This window comes from Cinclus cinclus, chromosome 27, assembly GCF_963662255.1.
Source record: "Cinclus cinclus chromosome 27, bCinCin1.1, whole genome shotgun sequence".
In the NCBI taxonomy this organism is placed as follows: Eukaryota; Metazoa; Chordata; class Aves; order Passeriformes; family Cinclidae; genus Cinclus; species Cinclus cinclus.
This window is the reverse complement of record NC_085072.1, coordinates 6160715-6182624: the sequence shown is the minus strand read 5'-3', so window position 1 is coordinate 6182624 and position 21910 is coordinate 6160715. Positions and strand designations below refer to the sequence as shown.

At 53.8% G+C, this 21910-nt stretch overlaps 1 protein-coding gene across 1 annotated transcript in view; it reads right to left on the bottom strand.

Annotated features, from left to right (window-relative positions):
• The window catches only part of LGR6 (leucine rich repeat containing G protein-coupled receptor 6), a 141725-nt gene extending 129795 nt beyond the window's left edge, over positions 1 to 11930 (bottom strand). The window contains exon 1 of the mRNA XM_062509479.1: positions 11656 to 11930. Coding sequence (XP_062365463.1) covers positions 11656 to 11930 — 275 coding nt within the window. The remainder of the gene's footprint in view (positions 1 to 11655) is intronic.
• Positions 11931 to 21910: the final 9980 nt, after the last annotated feature.

Sequence of the window (21910 nt, the reverse complement as noted above, 5' to 3'; positions counted from 1 at the left end):
TGTCCCTTCACCCAGGAGAAAGACTTTCCTCAGAGCATCTGTGAGATGGTCAGCGTAAGGTCACCCCTGGAAGAGGACTTGGTCCACCCCAGGGTCCTGCCAGGTGAGCCAGAGCAGTCAGTGGAGGAGCAGGGCGGTTTTCACAGCATGTGTGAGCTCACCTCAGACACACCACACTAACCAGCATGGGCTGCAACACATTTCCTCTCCCCCTTCTTCAATAAATCACGGCTTCCAGCATTCATGCTTTTGTCACTAATAAATCTTCTGCTCTCTTACACCACATGAAAGCACAACAATACCTAAACTGGCAGACACTTCCCTGCACAGGACGCAGCTACAAACACAACCTGCAGCACAGGAACCTGCTGCTTGGCCCTGAGCTGAGGAGAAGTTACTGACAGCGTGTATAGGAAGGCTGCTCCATGCTCTAGAAAGCCCCACATGGGGTTTCCAGGGCACACATAAAACCACTGTGTGCCACAGGACCTCATTAATCCGTGGAACACATTGCCACAGGAAATCAGTGCAGCGTACAAACATCATCTGCACCTATAATCAAGCTCCTGTCCTGGATGTGGTGGCTTTGGTTCTGCCAGTACCACACACCTGACCCTAAAGGTACGTCTCTGTCCTTTGGTACATGTAGCAACATTCCAGTTTTGGGACAGGGCCTTGGAATGACACCTGGGATAACAGCTTGGGATGATACCTGACCCCTCCCATGCCCCTGTGTCCAGGAAAGAAAAGCCAAAGAGTGCAGCTCATGGATCTGCATCTCATTCTTCCTTTGGGAGCAGCAAGCTGAGCAGCACAAAAATCCTGTTTTTGTGTCCTTAGCCAGGATGACTCAGTGCTGCCTGGGGAGTGGAATGAGCCCAGAGGACACCTCTAAGCTGGTCAAAGGCTGCAGCCCCTCTGCTCCGGAGCCAGGCTGGGAGAACTGGAGGTGTTCCCCTGAAGAAAGCTCCAGGGAGACCTCAGAGCCCCTTTCAGCGTCTAAAGGGGCTCCAGGAGAGCTGGAGAGGGACTTTAGGATAAGGACCTGGATAGGATAAGGGGGAATGACTGCACTGCCATAGATATTAAGAAGAAATTATTAGGAAGGAATTCTTCCCTGTGAGGGTGGGCAGGCCCTGGCACAGGGTGCCCAGAGAAGCTGTGGCTACCCCTGGATCCCTGGAAGTGTCCAAGGCCAGGCTGGACAGGGCTTGGAGCAACCTGGGATAGTGGAGGATGCCCCTGCCCATGGCACACAGGTGGAACAGGATGAGCTTTCAAGTTCTTTCCAACCCAAACCATTCTGGGATTCTGTGATTCTAAGATTAAATGCTCACATGGCTGTTTCCTTTCTCAGACCCAGGCACTGAGGGGCTGGTGGGGACACTTTCAGGGGTGCAGAACCAGGGATAAAGTAGAACTGCGGAGTTTGTGTCCTGCAACCAGAATTTTTTCTTGTGTTCTCTGGGAAAGACAGAAGATGAATTTCTATCTAGAGGTGCAAATGTCTTTCCTGCAGGTTTCATGCAAAGATGAACATTTGCTTTACTGAGGCTGAGAAATGCCCACAGTTGTGAATTCTCTTGAAGTTTCAAGATGCAATTATACCCAGAACCATCCCCATATCAGATAACATCCTTGGGAAGGTGACTTGTGATCCTGCAGGTCCCTGAGATCCCTGATGCTGACCACACATCACACTGCCAGCATCACCCATTGCTCCATACCCGCAGCATTGCCAGTGCCAAGAGGTGGCACAGGCAGGGGGAATGTCCCAGGGGCTGGTGGCCTTCAGGGCTCAGTGTCACATTACAAAGCCTTTTAGCCTGTGTATAGGGCAGCCTCCATGCCTGCATGCCCCTGGTCTCCCCTACCCTACTTGGAAGAGGAGACCACATTTCTGTTCCCCTTCCACCCCTGCGCTTCCCACCGTGGCACTGGGATGGGATGGGATGGGATGGGATGGGATGGGATGGGATGGGATGGGATGGGATGGGATGGGATGGGATGGGATGGGATAACACGTGGTGCTTGGGCTTCATGTTCCCTTTGAACAAAGGGAATGTTCCTAATTGGTGCCCAACGGGGATGTTCAGTACTGGAAACCAATCTCTCTCCAGGCTCTCTTTGTAGTGGGACCTGTGGCTGCTCACAAGAAGAGACAGCATGTCCCTTGAGCATGTCCTGCCCTTACAGGTGTGTTCTACTCACTCCACTCCCATGGGGACTGCTTTTCATTTGCAAACCCATCAAAGGGGTTGAAACAGCTACAGGGAGGCCTTCAGACAAGGCCAAGGGAGACAGAGAGCTGTGGATAGCTTGAGAGACCTGTCCATCTATGCAGGGCACGAGACTGGGAGCTGCCCTCCTTCACCACTACCAGCAAAGCCTGGTGCATCTCGGAATGCTTTTACACAAGCCCTTTTGGGTCCTTAATGCATCCCTGCAGGTCTGGAGGCATCACCTGAGCTTCTCTGAGTGCTCCCTCTGCTCTCCATTCTGGCACAGCTCCTGCCTCCACACGGGCTGGAGCCTGGCTCTGTTTGGACCGGGCTGCAACAAGATGCATGTACTTGGTCCTACAGCTCCTCACAAAGACCATTTCTGATCTTTTTTCTGCTCCTACTAAACTCAAATCATTCTCCAAGACCCCAGACTCCTCCCAGCCCTGACAGCCTCGCACTATCCCTTCCCACCACTTTTCAGAGCACTGCTTGATGATCCCTGTTCTGATCTCCGCTCCTCTCCCTTTGGTCCTCGTCCCACAGACAGGACCTGCGACCCACCCCAGCCCCTCGGCGGAAGGGTCTGGGCAGCAGCGTGTTCCACGGGCACGGAGGCATTTTGGCATCCCAGCGGAGTGCCTGGTCTCCCAGGCAGCAGCAGCCACTGCCCTGCTGCGGGCAGAGGATGCTCCCCACGCTCCCGAGAGGGGTGACCGGGGTCCCTCAGCTTCCCCTGCAGAGCTGGGAAGCGCTGCGCTTCCCCTTCCCTCCCCCACCCTTCTGCTGCTCCCTGACCCAGGCAGGTGCAGAGGGGGAGAGGCATTTGCAGCCCCATCGCTGCCTTTTGGCACCAGAGCCCCTACCAGAATCAAAGAGCTTTTCAAAGCAAACCTTAAACTCCTTTAATCGCCAGCGAGAGCTCCTCCCACACAGATCTAAGGGCCATGAGCTCAGTGTTTTCGTTGCCCCGGGCAGATTTATGAGCTTATTCTTCAAGAAAGGGCGGGAGCGAGGGGAGGCTGTGGCATATTGCTTAGCCTGGGGGGCGGGCAGGGAGCACAGGGGGGAGCGAGGCTTTGCGGTGGAAGGACGCTCAGAGAGCCGGGCTCCGCCGCGGCAATCGGGAGGAGAGGAGAGGAGAGGAGAGGAGAGGAGAGGAGAGGAGAGGAGAGGAGAGGAGAGGAGAGGAGAGGAGAGGAGAGGAGAGGAGAGGAGAGGAGAGGAGAGGAGAGGAGAGGAGAGGAGAGGAGAGGAGAGGAGAGGAGAGGAGAGGAGAGGAGAGGAGAGGAGAGGAGAGGAGAGGAGAGGAGAGGAGAGGAGAGGAGAGGAGAGGAGAGGAGAGGAGAGGAGAGGAGAGGAGAGGAGAGGAGAGGAGAGGAGAGGAGAGGAGAGGAGAGGAGAGGAGAGGAGAGGAGAGGAAGAGCGGGATGGGGCTGAGCGAGCTGGAGCCCAGGGCATGTGGCCGGCGAGCAGCAGCTCCCTCCATCCCCCGGCCGGCTCCGGCTCCGGGCCCGGCGCTGCCCGCTGCGAGGAGGGGACGCCAGCGGAGCATCCCTCAAAGTCCGACCGCTCTCCCCCGCTCCTGGAGCTGTCCTGGGAGCAGTTTGCAGAGGGAAGGAGGAGGGAAGAGGTGTGCTGGCCGTCGCACACGGCTGTCCAGCTCGGCACAGCCCCAGCTCTGCGCACACGGGCTCTAACCATCCCCTGTGCTGCCTTCCCTCCGCGCTCCCGTCCGCGCACCCGCTCCGCTCCTGCTGGGAGTGCGGCAAAGGCTTGGCTGCTGCCCCTCCTGCGGAGTGACCTGGGCACCGGCTGCTGGCTTTGGGATGGGGCAGATCCTGCATCTCCCGTCCTGCATCCCCCCTCACGCAGGGGTAGAATTCAAAGATTCTCGTGGGTCCCTTCCAGCTCAGAAGACTCCAGGGTTCTGTGGTGCTCTGAAAGCGCCCACCAAGAATCAGATATCTGCTCACATCCAGATACCTGTTACCACTTCCCACCAGCCCTGCAAGAGATGCCTCTTTCCTTTTGAACTGAGCTCCTGGGGAGCTCTGCATTGTCACCTGCCTCTTGTGGCTGGGGGGACTTAAGGGATGCAATCCTCATTCATGGACCAGTGTACTCCAGAGAGCACAGCATCCCATGAATCCCAACAGTACCCACACTGGGAAAACAGCAGCCAAGTAAAGTGAACACTGCTGGATCCAAAGCACTTCTACCTCATGACATCAAGAGCAGAAAGGGAGCAGAGCCTATGGCAGAAAAGGGGCTGGGAGATTGAGCAGCAGGAGGAAATGGGAAGAGATGTCATGAAACTCATTGGAAGTTCAGAGACTTCTGAACTTTCTTTCCCTTGAACCTAGAACAAAGAGCCAGCATGTCAATATTTCGTATAGAACAACAAATTATTAAACTGCGTTTTAAAAACAGCAAAAGGCTTTGCTTTGATAGTCTTGAAGTCCTGCAATGTGAATATTAAATGGCCTATGCATAAATGTAACACCAGCAGGTGAAAATATGTAAATGGAAACTGTTTTTAGAAAGACACCATGAAGTGAAAAGATTGAAATAATCTCTCCTGATTACACTTGTTACTACATTTCTACCATTTACAGTCCCACATACACTGTCCATTTTCATTAAGCATTTCCTTTTCAGTTAAATGAGCTATTGCTTGGAAAACCCTCCCACCAAACATGCTCTTCAGGCAGCTCTAGGACTGACTTCACTATTAAGGCATGCTGAGAGCTCTGGGACTCAGCCTGGAGAAGAGAAGGCTCTGGGGAGACATTGCAGCCCCTTCTAGAGCCTAAAGGGGCTTAAAGAAAAGAGGGAGAGCAACTTTTAACATGGGCAGACAAGGGAGAATGGCTTCCCACAGACAGAGGGCAGATGTAGATTATATGGTCATAAGAAATTCTTCCCTGTGAGGGTGGGGAGGTCCTGGCACAGGTAGCCCAGAGAAGCTGTGGCTGCCCCATCCCTGGAAGTGTTTGGGGTCATGTTGGACAGGATTTGGAGCAACCTGAGACAGTGGAATGTGGAATGAGATTATCTTTAAGGTCCCTTCCAACCCAAGCTATTCTGTAGCTCTGTGATTAATAGTCCTGCAATTCTGGCTTTGGTCTGAGCACTCCCACCCACCCCTTGCTCCCTCCATCCCCCTGATCTGAGCTCCCTCACCACTATTCTGTCTGCTTGCTGTGGAGTTTGGTGTCTTTGCACTGCTCTGCCCTGAGCCTCGAGTCCAGACACACAACCATGAAGCATCTGCAGACTCCTGCTCATCATTCTCACTGCAGGGATGAAAGCACACCGAGTGCTTCTGTGAGCCAAGGGACCAGGGAATTTTAGCTCTTGCTGGGCTGTGAGTTCCACCTTGTCCAGAGGTGACATTTGGAAACACTTGCTCAGGAGCTGTGTTGTTTTCCTGTTGCTGTTCAGTTTCTCTCACAAGCTGTGCCTGATCCCAGATTTTCTCCATTTGGTTTTCTCCTCCTTGCAGGCCGGGGAGTGCAGAGCAGGAATTATTATTTCTGGTTAGTGCTCAGCTGCCTGTTCCAGAGGGAAACACCAGCCAGAACCTTGGATTCAGTGCCTGCAGCTCTCCCTGAAACCTGGGGTTCAGGCAGCTCTTGGTTTGTAGCTTCCCATTTGTGTACCCCAAAGTATTGTCATGCAGGATTGCTGGGGGCTGTTCCCCCCTGGGGCCTTCATAGCAACATGCCAGGAAAAAGCCACTGTCACCCACGGAGACCCTGAGGTTGTAACTGAGGTGCTGGGCAACTGGAGCTGAATCCAGATTCCCTGCCCTTAAAGTCTTTGAGATCCTGCTGGCACAGATAGAGTGAGGATGCAGAGCACACCTGTGTCCCTGTGAAGTGCCTGTATAGAGTCAGCAGATGGACTTTGTAGAGTACTTTTGAAGGAACCCAAATCCCTGAAAGTAGGAAACCCTTATTAGCCCTGATATTTTAGGATTGGAAAAAAACAGTTCTTCAAAGCTAATAAATGGTGAATATAAACCTGTGAAGCCACTGCAGTGTGCAGAGCCCAGCTCTTCAAGTGCCCCTCACCAGCTTCATCTCCTTCATCCACAATCCCAAGCCCATAAACATTTCCTGTTGCTCCTGTTTGGTTGCCCTCCTCCCAGGCATTTTGGGAATTCCTGAGGATGAGCCTGTGGACTTCAGACTATACAGGACAAGAATGGCACTTCCTATTAGTCTGCCAGCAGGAAAGAAGGTCAAGCAGAGAGCAGCCCTAGTCTGCTGCCTAGCTGATAGCATTTGGTGGTCCTGGACTCTATCGTGTCCTGAGAAGTGGAAGGATCTGGGAGTGAGTCTGCACCTCTGTGGTGTGTTTGAATGGATTCTGGTGCAGCACTGGGGCTCCTGTGGTGACCATGGCATGGAGAAGAAGCTGTAGATGGGCCCTGGCATCAGGCAAGCATCAGGCACGCGATGGTCACTCACTGGTCTGTGCAAAATCTCCTGGGGCAGGGGGACAGCATTGACCCCAGGAAGGACTTAATTTACACTCTGCATTGGGATTTTGTGCTCTCTGCTTTTTTGCTGCTCCCTCCTACTCCCTAGGGTGTGTGACTGTCCCAAAGGCACCTAAGTGTCCCTGTCACCCCTGCAGGAAACCCCAACTCCTTGGAAGCTTTAATCACCCCATCAGCTCCAACACCCTCCCCAGAGCTTCTGGAGGGCAGCCGCACATCCTGTCCCCCCACTGGTATCCCAGCTCCTGTGGCAGCTCTTGGGGTGCTCCCTACGTGACAGGCTTGTGGTGGCTATCCTTACCACAGTGGGGGCTACAAGGGGCACATGTTGCACATGGGGGGGATTCAGGCTGAGGGGAGCTGCCCTCAGCACTGCTGCTCTTATTGCTCCAGGCACCAGCAGTACTGAGCCTCCAAAGCTGCCGCCTCACCTACCTGCAGTTCTGTGAAAGAAGAGAAAATGCAAGTATCAAGAAAAAGGTCTTTCCCTCACTCTGTCCTATGCTGGATCCAGTACTGTGTGACCTGGGAAGGGTCTGCTCAGCTTCAAATCATCCCTGTGTCCTGCACATCAATGTCAGGGGTCTGTGTGGTGTCTAATTCCAGAGTGTAGCTCAGAGAAAAGTGGGTGATGCAGGGCCCCAGATTCCCAGTGGAAATATGAAGTTCCAGGCAGTTTCTCAAAATGTCTCTGCAAGGTGAGAATAGCCCTGGAGGCTTCTGGTCCTGTTCTCCTCAAAGGAAACAGAGTGGGGAATGAGAAACTTTCAGTCTGGGAAGCCTCACGAGATGCTTGGTTATACCTGGGATCAGCCAGGACCTGCTGCTTTTCCCTCCCCACAGATCCTGCTGTGAAAGCAACAGCCTGACAGCCTCATCAGCTGTGTCCTCCCCCAGGTCTCTGCTGGTTTCCCACCACTGCAGGCCTGGGATGAGAACACAGCAGGCACTGGTGTTTCTGGGGATAGAGCAGCAGAACTGCCTGACCCTTCTGTGAGGCTGGGGACACCTCAGACCCTTGGGAAGTGGGGGATGGCTCTTCCAGCTGAGCTCTGAGCCATGGTGCTTCTTGTGTCTGGCACTTCACAGGTTTTTGTCCTTCATCTCTTCCCCTCAAGTGTCTCCATTCCCCCTCTCTCCACTCTGCCTGTGTCCCACACACTGCTCATACCAGTAGGTTTGATCAGTCTTCGCAAAAAAAAAAAAAAAAAAAAAAAGACGAATGGAGGAATGTTATTGCTTTCTTTATCTATTGACTAGAAGGGTGCAGAGAAGCTGGAGCCAACGTCTCCTAGGAGCTGTGCAGGGGAAGGATGAGACGTAATGAATGGGCACAAGATGAACCATAGGAACTTGCAATTTGATATTAGGAAAAATGGGATTGTAAAGAATGGGGAAAGGGTGAGGGAGTCTTAGAGATACTCCTAAGATTATCCAGGTTTACCCTGGGGAATCTGAGTTGGGGTTCCTCCACTAGGTCACATGCAGGGTGTGCAGTGGTGTCAGGGATCACAGCTAAGATAATATTTTAAGCACCAAGAAGTTTTTCCATTTCCCGTCCTCCTCTGAGCCCCTTTGTGCAGCCACCTCTCTGCTGCAGAGGAATCTTCCCCTATGCAGCTCCACTCTCCTGCACCCCCAGCTTGCTGCTGTCCTTTCCAGGGAGCCCCCAGTAGCTCCAGCCACCTCTGCTGCAGCCCCAGATCAGCGCTGTGACACACATTGAGAGACAGAGATGTGTTATGTGACACAGGACCCGCACTGGCACCTCAGCTAAAGGGGAAATCTCTCCCATCTCCTTGACCACAGCTGCAATTTCACCAGCGATGTCACCACTGAAAACATTTGGCTTTGGATGGGTTGGACCAGGGCCAAGGTCAGGAAGGTGCAGGAGTGAACAAGGATGGGATTCTTGAAGAGAAACAGAAACGATGGAGGCGCAGCACCGTCAGGATGGGGCGTGGACACCAGCTCATTAGTGGTGAGGCAGTGCCTAATCAAGGGTGATTACGAGGATCTTTTATTTTGCTCCAGAGGAAGTCCTGCTCTCCACAGTGCCGGTGACTCGCTGAGAAGACAAGGCACGGAGCAAAGTTTTGCGAGCAGCTGCCCTCCAGGTCCATGCTCCTGCTGCCATTGCAGGGCTCTCTCTTCAGCCTTTGTAGCTCTCCAAAACAATCCAGCATTTCTTTACAAATTTGAATGTGGAGTTAAAGTTTGTATTTCCATTAAGAGCTTAGACCTCACTCCAATATCCATGCTTTCTACAACATTTATGATGATTTGCTTTGACAAACCAGCCCTGGCTGCACACTTGTACCTGGAATCTAACCCCACATAATTTGCTAACAGCAGTGACAGGAGCAGGGAGAAAACCCAGCTCTCCAGTCCTCCTCCAGCCATTCCCAGTTCGTCCTGACTTTCTACCTCCATCATATCTGTTTGGTCTTCTCACTGGCAGGATTTAATGGAGAAGCACCAAGTGGGTTGGTTTTCCCCAAAGAGGGAGGGAGGAAAACTGAGACCCTCTCCAAGACCCCCAGTCCTGTCCCACACACGGTGCACCCCGAGGGTCCCCCCAGCCGGGTGTTCCCTGCATGACCTGGGCTGGGGAGGGGGGCTGTGACCCTGCAAAGGGACATCACTGTCACTGGAGCCACCGTGTGAGCCCAGGGGAATGGGGCTGGGACAGAGAGGGGAGAGTGGGACTGGTACAGACAGGGGATACTGGGACCGGTACAGACACGGGAGAGTGGGACCGGTACAGACACAGGAGAATGGGACCGGTACAGACACGGGAGAATGGGACTGGTACAGACACAGGAGAATGGGACCGGTACAGACACGGGAGAATGGGACTGGTACAGACACAGGAGAATGGGACCGGTACAGACACGGGAGAATGGGACTGGTACAGACACGGGAGAGTGGGACCGGTACAGACACGGGATACTGGGACCGGTACAGACACGGGAGAATGGGACTGGTACAGACAGGGGAGAATGGGACTGGTACAGACACGGGAGAATGGGACTGGTACAGACACAGGAGAACGGGGCCGGTAACAGCCTGCCGGGTGCGAGGCCCCAGCCAAGGGACCGCACCTGCACCATCCCAAAGTGCTGCGTGCTCCAGGGCTGTCCCGAGGAACTAGTCCCGGTGAAATCCAGGGCTCTGCCGGCAGCCGCAGCAGTCACCACCCGCTTCCCCCCGCACCGAGCCAGCAGCACCTCCGAGCATCCACCCGCTGGGGTCCATGCACAGGGATCCCTGTCCCAGGGCTCTGTATCCCTCCTCCAACCACCGAGGCCAGGGTAAATGCGGCACTGAGCTCCGGGAACACCGAAATGTGCTTCGTGCAGGCAGCTCTGCAGCTCCCAGCCCAGGGGACAGCTCTGAGGGGATGACCTGCAGCGTCTCCTGTGCAGAGTGGCAGCACCGGGTGCTCCGTCCTGTGACACCTCAGGGTGAGGTGGGTGCCTGATGGGGCTGCCCCCTGTCCCCACAGAAGCATCAGTGCTGCCAAGTTCTGCATTCTCCCACATGCTCCTGTGACTTCGCACTCGTGGGCAGCCGGTTCCAAACCAAGCCCCGGGGACAGTTCTGTGACACACCTCATGTAACAAGCGGTTCCCTCTCCCAGGAGAAATACAGCCCGCGTTACACATTTCTCTCATCTTTCATGGTCTCCAGTGAACATTGTCCTTTCCTGCCTTACTTCTCCCCCAGCTAACCCAGTACAGCTCTGGACATCCAGTGGCTGGCACAAGACTGAGCTCCTCAGGCGAGCGGGAAGAGCAGAGGAGCTCTCATCCAGCTGTGGCAGCTCCCACCTGGCTGTGCAAAACCTTTCCTGGACGGCTTTGGGTGCTTTGCTCCGACAGCTGAGCACCGACAGCTGAGCACCTGCGTCTCAGCACAATCCAGGGACGTCGGAAAACCAGCCCCATGGTCTGTACGGCACTCCCAGACACGAGTCCCCGCTCAGCAGCGGGCGCACCGCGGTGTTCACTTGCCCTGCACGGGCTGGGGCTGCCAGCGGTCCCTGATGGCTGCGGTACGCACGGCTGCCCTCGGCAGTGCCCTGGCTGCGTTCCGAGCTCGGAATGCCACGATCCTTCCTAGCCTGCCTACCAAACAGCTGTGGCTCGTGGCTGCAAGCGCTGCCTATAAACCCAGGAAGCATCTTCCTCAGGGATAACTCGTCTCTCCCTGGGAGCGATGTTTCCTCTCCCGATTAAACCCTGAGATTTTTCCGAAGTCGTTTATCAGGATCCTCAGTCATCACCAGTATGATGGCACCGAGACCACCTCTGGGGCTAGAAATGAACGCAGCAGTTTCTGTCAATTAACCCTTTGGGGCATTAATATCACAAGGGGTATGAAACATTCAGATAATCAATAATTTCAAAATAAAATTAATACATAAATAATCACAACACTTGCCAAACCCCAAACCTCTCACAAGGCTTTAATACTCATTTATAAAAGGCAGCTCGGACACTGCTGGTGGCCAGCACAACCCAAACCCCGCAAAGGTCTGAGTTATTGCAGCTATTGAAATGCTTGACAGAAGGATCCCAGAGCAGTTTGCGCTAATTGCTGTGTAAAAATACTCCATTATGTGCTCAGAACAATCAAAATCGACCCAGCAAGTCAGTTCCCCAGGTCCGCTGCAATCACGGAGCAGAGCAGAATATCGTAGTATAAACAGCGCTCGCAGAGGGGCGCGGGAGGAGGGGAGCTTGGCAGGTCCTGCCCAAAGAGCTGCCTTTTTTGTTGTTATTTTGCGTGGTTTCTAATTTCCACAGGAAATTTAATTTCAGGAATATGTGGCACAAACTTCCAAGCCGGAGGAAAGCTGCAGCTGTTGAAGGGGTCCGGGGGAAGCAGTGCAAAAGAAGTAGCAAGGGCTGTACTTACAGGTAAGCGGTGAGAGGGCTCAGGTTTGCAGGGACCTCCGAAAGCCCCAGCTCGGAGCAATCCACCGAGAGCATGATGCCATCCTGTTCGCAGTGGCACTGGGGCGGGCAGGAGGGCGCAGCACCTGGCTCCACAGGCACCGCCTGGCACAGGGCACAGCACGCCAGGAGAATGCCCCACAAGAGGAGCGTGCCCATCCTCGCCCCTCGGCTGCGGGCACGGGATCTCCGGCAGGTCCCAGTGTGCTGAGGATGCAGCCAGGCAAGGGGAGGCATTGCTGAATGATCTTGGTTATTGGGTTTCAAGGGCTGGGCAGGGGCGTGAGACGCTCCAATGGGAGGAGTTAAACTTTCTACTCTTTCCCTCTCTCTCTCTCTTAGAGCTGGCAGGAATTTCATTCAAAGGGAAGAAAAGGGGAAAAAAAAACAACCCAAAAGAAACCTCAAAAAATAACGACCTGTTCATAGCTCCAGGACCCAGCCTTGTTTTGTAACTGTGTTTTTGCGAGATAGCAAGGCAGGGGAAGGCAGAGCTGGCTCCACCAGGGCAGAGGAGTGTAAGCAGTGAGGCTGAAGTACCCAACCAACACTTCAAGGGCTCCAGACTTCAGGACGCTGAAATTAAACCCCAGATAAAGGACTCTGTGTCTGTGCTGGCTGCCGAACTCAGCTGTGACTGCGAAGTCAGGGTGCAGCTGGGGAGAAGGGACTGAGGAGCTCAGGACAAGCTCTTTGCTGGGAGCGACCATGCCCAAGGCTGTCTGTCTGTCCTGAGCTCCAGCCCTCACTCTCCAGCAGCCCTGTTTGCTCACTCCTTTCAGCAGGCAGGGGCTGGGGGAACATGCAGGGGGATGGAGCAGCAGTGTCACAGTGCCATGCTCCATGGTGGGACATGGTGCTCCTGTTAGCTTTGCCCAGATCAAGGGCATGCAGGAGCTGTGTCTGCAGGAGCTGCCCAGCACTGATGCCAGGAGCAGGGGGCTGGGTTGCTTCAAGAGCTCTTTCTAACCCTGGGTAAAGTGGCCAAAATAGAGGAATAGTCCATTGAATGGGGGCTTGAAGCTGTGTCACCTGGACCTGTATCATGGTCAGGCTTAGCAGGAGGTACTGCCTAGGCCAGGGCCTCATAGTGTCCTGGAACATGTGGGGTGTGCATCAGAACAAGATTCTGTATCGAGGCGGTGCTGAGTTCTGGGGCAGCAGAAACACCTGCTTAGCAAAGGGTGCTAGACCTGCAAAAGGAGAAAGCTGCAAAGGACAGCTCCATGTCCTCTCTCATGACAGCCACTGGCTGCTCAGTGCCACTGTGATGCTCTCAGTGACTGCTGCCATCCCATGGCAGTGGTTTGAGGGATAAGGGTGAGCCTGGCCCTACAGCTTGAACTGCACCGAGTCTCTGTACAGAGCCAAACACTTCTGTAACAGGGGCAGCAGCTGAACGTGGGTCTCACACTGAAGACAGAGAGCTGTTCATGGGCCTTTAGGTGGATCTGGACTCCTGGTTTGCTCCTCCCTCTGCCTCCCTCACACCATTGAGTAGGTGAATGAGGCAGAGAAAGAAGGGCCCAGGTTTGGGTGGCTGCCAAGTGCACCCTAAAAGTCACCCCTCCCACTGTAACCATGCTATGGCAAAGTGCCACATGGCCAAGGCACAGACCGAGAGATGCTTTCACAGCCCTGCTTCCTCTGAATGGGCCTTTCCTTCTGGCATAAGGGTTTCCTGATTGATATCCCCACTATTGCAGGATAAAAGAGGTGGAAGTGTTATCTGGGGTCGGGAAGGTGAACTGGCACAGGGGGAGCCTTAAACAGCTCCAGCTCACCTGGGTTGGAGTGCCTTGAGACCTGTGAATCAGAGTGGGTGTCTCCTCCCCAAAAAAGTGCTCAGAGAGCACAGGATGGAGTTCAGGGTTTGGGGCTGATGCACAGACTCTGGCTGAGAGCTCTTGGCTGTGGTGATGCTGGATCTGAAGCTTTTACACTTGCAAAGTGCATTCAGATCCCACAGTTTCAGGACTCCCTGTGACTGCTTCAGTCATTTCATCAAGTTCAGAGGAGAGAAAGAATTTTGGTCTGAGAGTAGGAACTGGTTTAATTGGAATTAAGCTGCTTCCATCATGAACAGTGCTGGGGATGTCATTAATTAAACATTTGCAATATCTTTTGGCATCTCCAAATGTAAAACAGTGCTTGGTGGGGAGATGGGGAGCTCTTCTCAGAGGGATGAGTCCCTGGGGCTCCTCACACGTTTCCCCTCCAGCTTGGACATGGGACATTAGCAGGGCCTGGAATGGCTGGACATGCTCTGACAGCAGCCAGAAATTTGAAGTCAGTCGGGAGAAAGTGTCAAGCCTGTCACTTCTGTCTGTAGCAGCAGTAGCTCTTATCTGGGATTTCTGTTCCTCTCCCTCCAGCCAATGCCAACCACAACACCACCTCCTGACAATTTCTTACTCAGTGAATTGTCCTCAGGAACCCAGGGCTCTGGCTGATCACACTATTCATACAGCTCTTGCAAAAACTCACACCTAAGAGGTTCCTACTGAAAACTATCATTCAGCGGAAGGACGGATATTTCCTCAGGAAGGCGCTGATTGCAATTTTCACTTTTTTTTTGGAGCAGCATGTCCTGACATTGGAGAGCTTTTCTCCACGTGCATGACACTTTGACTTCTCTGTTTGCTTTTCATTCCAGGACAGCTGTGGTGGTTCATATCCATATCTTATTTCTTCGAGTCGCTTATACCAGCGTGTCACCTGGCTCCTGACAAAACTAAGTCTGGACGCCGAGCTGCTTGGAGGACCAGAGAGCTTTGATGCTTCCATGGTAAACCTGGAATTTGTGAATAAGTCTCTCAGGGGTGGAAGTGTCCTTTCCAGCCGTGTCTCGCTGAACCTGCAGCTCAGTGGAGCAGTGAGGGCCATGCCCTCACTCAGCTCAGCGCTGTGGATGTTTTCCTGCAGCTCTGCCGTGTTTGTGTGTTGTCCTCTAGCGGCAGAATTCGGTCTGCGAGAGGAGAGAGCTGCTCCACAGCCACTCCCGCAGGGCCCCCGCACCCTCCTGCTCTCAAAGGATGGAGCTGGGGCTCTTGGGACCAAACACTGCGGGATTTGTGATTCCTGAACTTCTCAAAGTCAGCAGCATTTCACTAACTATCGGATTATGGTATAATTCGAAGATTTAGATAGAAGATGCTTTTATTTTACTTTCATGTAGTCTTCTTTCTACTCGCCTGAGAAAATGTCTCTGCCTACAATACACTGAGAAAGCATAAGAGGTGTGGAAACTTTCATCAAAGACAGCCAAGAACTGCTAAAACACCTCCAGAGAATCAATGCATTTTTAACAATCACGATCCAGAGGCCTTAAAATTCAACTGCAATTTGTTTTTAGAAAAGATCAAAAGCATTCTCTTCAGTACAGTTCTAACACACCCTCATTTTTATTGTTAACTTACCAGAAAATATCAGAAATTTTAAAATGCTGAATAGTACTGTATAGTACCACTGGAATTCCTGGGTAGTTATTGTGAATCTGTCAATTGATTAATCCATGCAGAGTTTCAAAATATTTTAAAATAAATTTTATTTCTTCTGACCTGCCACCTCTGAGTGGCTGGGCCTTGATTTTGTCACTCAGCAGCGCTCTCCCTGCAGAGGGGAGGGAGCTGATGCTGCTCCTTCAAAGGTGATGCCAATGCTCTGGACATCCAGCTATGGCCCTTCCCGAGCTGGAAAACTGGTGATGCCAGCTGAGTCAAAGTGCTGGGGGCTGTTTGTGTCTGTCCTCAGCAGGGGTCCCCAGAACAAACCACAAATGTGTCTCCTGCCCTGCTCCCATGGAGCAACTGCTTGTTGCTCTCTTTTTATTTCCTTCCAGATTTTATAGGGTTCTGGATCAAACCAGTAGGATCCCAGTTTGGCTGTTTTCCAAGGACAGCCAGTCCATACTGCAGGCCTGGATGATGCTGGCTGTGTTTCACTGGTTCCAGTGGGGACTGATGGCATCCCTCACACTGGGGAGGACAGTAGCCAGTCCCTCCCTTCAGAAGGGAGAGGATAGAGAGCCTTAGGCAGGATCACAGGGCACAGGGACACCAGAGAAAAAATCAGCACCACCAGGACTGGCCCATGTGTTCTGTGGCATTCACTCATCCACCTCATCTGACATCTCTGTGAGGGGACACTCACTCCTGGGACATGATCTCTCCTGACAGTAAGGCTCCTCAGATCTGCCATCCCTGGCTCTTCTTGATCTTTTCAGCTCTGGGTGGAGCAGGTTGTGATCCAAGCCAGCAGAGATGGAGCAGGATCCAGGAGCCTGGTAATTGGGATGTGCCTGTGAGCCCAGCCACGCCCTGTGGAGCCACCCAAGGTCGGGGCAGAGGCAAAGGCCAGAGTGTTCTCCAGAATGTTCCTGGAGACCCTACTCCTATCAGGGCCATCCAAAGGCTGGAATAGCACTGTCAGGCTCTGTATGAGTCTGAGCCCAGCAAGGATTCCCAGAGGCTTTCCAAAATGTAACAGCAAACACTTGCAAACAAGCAGAAGCTCCTAGTGCCCAGCATGTGGTTCTGGCTGGGGCAGGGGAAGCACAGGGCCATGTCTCCCTGCTTCCTGACAGTGCCTGTGAAGTCACATGAAGGATGGTTCCAGCCTGATGCCTGGGGCACAGAGCAGCACAGTCTTCAGATGCACTTTAACCCCTTGCTCTGGGAGGCACTGCTTGCAAAAAGGGGCAGACCTGTGGCTCCATGCCCTGCAGAGATGAGGGATAGAGATGCAAAGCCAGGTAGTAGTCCTGTTAGGTGGACCAGAACCCTGCTCCTGTGTCCTATATGCTTGAAGACCTTTCTTTTGGACCACCTGCACCTCAGCTGGGTCAGGGAGCCACAACCACAGCAAGCCTTGCACATGCAAGAGGAGTGTTGAGGAGGAACCCCCCAGCTCCAGTACTACTCACCTGTCCCTGGAGGAATAAATTAAAACACAAGAAATTCTACCTCAACACGAGGAAGTACTTCTTCACGTTTAGGGTGGCAGAGCTACAGTGCTCTCCAGTTTCCCAGGGAGGTTGTGGATTTTCCCTTTGGAGACGTTCAAGACCCAGCTGGACATGTTCCTCTGTCACTACTCCAGGTGATTCTGCCTTGACAGTGGGGTGGGACTGGATCAAGAGATCCCTTCCAACCCTGTGATTCTCTGACTTCCCCTTCCAGTTCAGACCTACCTTCAATCTGTGCTGGCCCCAGCACTTCTGCTCACCAGGAGGTGGCCAACATTAGCAGCTGGTGATGGAGGATGCTGCAGATCCTTGGGGCATCTGGCTGCAATGCTGCTGCTCCTGGTCTGGCACAGTTCAGATGGAAGAGATGGTAGGCAGTGGGCATTCCATGCCATGACTGGTGCCAACACCAGATTTCAAGGAGGTGTCCAGCTGGGGATGTGCCAGGGTGAAATGGGCTCCCTGTGGTGGGAGCAGGGGCCCATTCCTGTGTTGTGCAAAGATGTGAAGCAGCTGGACTCTGCCCTGGGGACAGCATGGGCCAGGTTGGAGCCTGGGGTGAGGTTCAGTGCTGGAGAAACTGTGGGATCAAGGAGCTGTGGTGCTCCAGCAGCCACCTTCAGGCTCCCCTGCCTGTGCATGCCCAGCTCAGAGGGGTGGGTATCCATGTCTCCTGTCACTTGGCAACAGCAACCCAGTCAGCCCCTGCTGTAGGAGCCACGGAAAGGAGAGCAGGGAGTAGGAAGGGGAGGTCCAAACAGGCAAGCTCTTGCTCATCTCCTGTGTTTTGACCTCTGCACCAGGGCTGATGGAGGAGGGCAGTGGCTGGATGCTGCTCATCTGGAGCAGGATAAACATGAAGAACAACATGGCATGGCCCAGAACTCACTGGGCAGCCCAAGCCAGAGGCTTGTTTTGTTTTAGTGTTCTGTTGTCTTTCTCTCCCCCTCTGGGTTTCATGGCTCTTGAGCTGCAGGGCTGGAAAATTATTCATCCAAACCACAGCTCCCACAACACCCTCTGTAAGCATCTGTGGCTCCAGACTCCACTGCAGCAGTGGGTGGGAGGTCATAAATTCATCATCATCCCCAGCTTGGCCTCGTGTCAGGCAGGACATGAAGCACGGAGCAGAGGCCTGCTCCACAGACACACTGTGTGGCTGTCACAGCCCCAGAGTACTCACTGGGCAAAACCTGTTGGCCAGTTCGTGTGATGAGTTCCTGTCCTGTGCTTGTGCTGGAGGTGAGGAGCTCCCACCATAGCTGCTGGAGAAGCTGTGCTTTAGCTGCAGACATCTGCAGGTTCACCTTGGCTGCTGGGAACACCAGGCTGCTGTGTTAGCCAGATGTGAGGGCTGAGGGATCCCTCGCTCCTGGGCTTATGGAAGTTCTGCAGACAGCACCATGCCTCCCCCACCATGGCTTTGACTTCCTCCCTTACATCTCAGGACCAGTGTCCCTGGAAGCTCTGTGCCACCAGCTGAGGGTGACAGGGCATCAGCCCTGTGCCCTGCCCTGTGACTGCTGTGCACAGACACACAGGAGATCCAAGGGCACTTTCCCAAGTGACTGTGGAAGGCTCCTGGTGCCCTGCCCATCCGTTGAGGAGGATGGACAATCCCATGCTGTGCTGAGCTCCAGGGTGAGAGCTGGTGTGGGGCAGGTGCCCACAGAACTCACCACACCCTTCACTTGGTCACTGCCATCAGTTACCAGGCATGTCATGGGCTGTCCCATATGGATGATGTTCTGCTCTTCTTCAGAAAGCAATTCTGTCCCATTCTGAGACTTCCCTCCCCTGCCATCATCTGTGGAGCCAGACCCAGAGCCCCTCCATATAGGACATGGCTTTGAGCAAAGCCCAAGCCATGATGATTCTGAACACCACAGAGCAGTTCTGATTGCGGGAAAACAGCAGAGAGAGGCTGGGGGGTTCCTGCCTCTCCTTATCCCTGCCCATTTTGGAGGAGGCAGTCCTGGTTGGGCTGCAGGGACACCCTGGTAGATGCACCTGGGAGCATGAGAGGACCTGTCCCTGCCGAAGCATGGGATACTGAGGGGTGATGCAGAGCCAAAAGGGACAATGACCACCCATACAGGGGAGGCAGCCAGCAGCACAAGTCCCATACACTGGCTTCCAGGCCCTAGAGAGTAAAAGCCCTGGTCAACCTTCTTCTGTGCCCCTCACAAGGCTCCTGCTAGCCCATGGCATCCTCTCTGTCCCTGTGACTGGCCCTGCTTTGCAGGTAGGGCACTCCACAGATCTTGAAATCCTCTGAGACAACAAGCACCAGGCGTTTTAACATCATAACCTGTGCAGGGGCATACAGGTGCAAAGGTTTGTCAGTGTGTGTGGAGTGCAGACCGCACACCTTGAACAAGAGCCTGATTCTAACTCATCTCTACACACACCTTGGAGACCAACCATGCTCAGCACCCAGGATTCCTGGGCTATGCAAAGTCAAGAGAGCCACAGGCTGTGTCCAGCAGCACCAGTAAGGTGATGCTGGAGTTGGATCCAGGTCTGGTTCACCTCTGCCCTGTCTGAGGGCATGACACCAGCCCTTTTCCACACCAGCAGCTCTCTCACTCCTTCCAATACAGGAAGTTCTGCTTTCACATGCGTTGCAGGTTAGCTCTGCTGGAAGTGAAGCAGTGAGAGGAGCACTACAAGTGGAAGGGATTGAGTTTCCAGTACGAAAGTATCAGCATTTTCACTGTTCTTCCAGGGCCATGTTAGAGTGGACCTGCAGGTCCTGGCAGAAAGGCTGCTGTCCTGTAGCCCAAGAATTACTTTAAAGGGTGGATGCAGCTGGAGGGTGAAAGCTGGACATCAGGCTTGTTTCCAGTGGAGGTCTAAGGAAGATGGGACTATGTGCATGTGTGAGCAGGACACACAGTCTTTGAGATTACTCCTTCTTGGGGGCTCTTGGGGTAAAACCCTCAGCACCGGTGAGATTCTGTGCTGCTGGGCAGGTCTGAACTTCACCAGCCTGTCAGCTCCAGACTCTGGGCAGACGAATGGCACATCATTCTTTGGAGCAGGTTTGACATTGCAGCTTGCTTGCTTGCTTGATGTTAACATCCAGTGTGCACTGGTGTGTCCTGCTGTGGTGGCCCAGACACACGTGGCAGGTGCAAAGCACGGAGACCTCGTGTGCAGCCAACAGCCCAAGGCCACTGATCCTGGCTGCAGGGCTGTGGAAACAAACATTTCCCTGTTGTGACCCTCATCCAGCAGCACCAGTGTGGTTTAGGAGTTACTGGTTACATAAAAGTCACAAAGCCATCAGGCTCCCTGTGAGCAAGGGCAAGGGCTGGGCTCATCCCAAGGCAACATCATAAATCCTTTTGTGCACATGAGAACATCCACTGAGCTTCACAAGCCCTTTTCATGCTGGAAGTATTCACTCATCCTCCTGGAGAGCTCCTGGCATGTCGGCATCTCACCAGGAACAGCAATACAACAAGTCAGTGGATGGTCACTTGTGCAGGCTGAGCAGTGAGTTATGGGTCACATCACATGGGTGGGTGACCCTGGCACAAAGATGTAGTGACACAGAAACATTCCCAAACAGCAACTAGATCCAGGACAATGCAGATCAGGAGGGGTGAGGGTGACCACAGGCAACTCAGGATGGTCTGGGCTATGCTGAAGCCAGCACTGCACACACAGCATGTCCAGCATGGGAGGAAAACCAGCCCTCTGTGGGGCCAAGGCTCTGCACTGCCTGGGTTTCCCCCAGCCTGGGAAACACAGGGAGGCAGAGGGGACTGAGCAGCTCTGCCTGCAGTACAGAATGTGTCCTGTGTGCAGGGAGACAATGCTGCCATCCAGCTGTGCCCTGCCTGCGCCCACACCTGGGCAGTGGGTGCAGGGGACAGCAGGCAGGACACATGGCTGGGGGCTGCCCAGCACTGCTGGCTGCTGGGGACGGGTGATGCAGGGTGGGAGCAGGAGGTGTGTGGGACAGCAACTGCCAAAGAGAAATGGGATTTAGGAAGGGAAAAAAGGACACCCAGCCAGATTTTGTACCCACCAGTTCCAAAAGAGGACTCATCCCAGTGGTGGGATGGCTGATGTTGAGGTGCCTTGGGTGTCCCATCCTGGGGTGCAGATCCTTGTTTCAGAAGAGGGAGAAGCTTCTAGTGGAATTACAGGGGCATTAGGATGAGTGGCCAACTCAGTCACCCACCTGGGGCTCTCTGCTCCTTATGACAGGTCTTGGGAGCCCTTTATCACACCTGTTGTGTCTCCTCACCCCACTCCAAGGCTGCTGACACAGGACACGCAATAGTGGGCAGGAGTGTGGGACAGGGTCACTGCTTTGAGACTTGCACTATAACCCCACCCTGCTTGAAGGGGAGAAGGGTAAACAGGGTCCCAGATACAGCTTTTTTCTACAGGAGCAACATGATTGTAAAACTATCTTTTTTAACTCTTCCTTCTGTCCTGCACTTGCAGCTCAGTGAACTGAGTTGCTTCTTGTGATTCCAGCTTGTGTGTGGCCACCCCTGCTGGCAGAGCAGCCATGTCCTTGCGTGGACAACCCAGCTCCCAGAGCGGCAGGACTGCTGAGGCTGCCAGCTGCTTACCAGTATGCCAGCTGTGGAGGTGGCTTTGCCCTGCTCCTTGATGCTGGGGAGCTGGCAGGTTCACAGCTCTGAGCCCAGGCTTCATCTGAAAATATGTCCTTTCCTCATGAAGCTCTGGGTGGGCTGGACATTCACTGCAGAAGTGTTGCCTCAGGGGAAGGAGCAGATGAGAGTGACTAGAAGCTGCTGTGCCATGGACTGCAGCATCTGGAGTGCCCAAGGGCCATTGCTGTGTCCCATGGCTGGGGACACCGTTGCCCTTTTGAGAACAGCTGCTATGCTGAGCCTTCATATCAGCTGGACCCCTCAAAAGCCAAGCCTCCCTTACAAGCACACATTTCCCTAGGGCTGTTTATTGTTTGTACCTAAGGCCATTCCACCAGCCAAGACAAGCCAGCTTGCACAGTGCTCTGTCCACAGCACATCTGAGAGCTCCATCCACCAGTGACCACGGGCACCTGCAGACCATGGTGCTCCATGCTCCTGTTGGGCCTCAGAGGCACCACAGAGCCCCACAGGGTAGAGTGAGAGGGACTAGAGAGCCCTCCAAGCACCAGGAATCTCAGGAGATGCCCAAAAGAGGAGAGCATCCTGTCCAGTCCCTCACTGTGTCTGCACTGAGAGACTGCAGGGGTGCGTGGCAGGACACTGTCCGT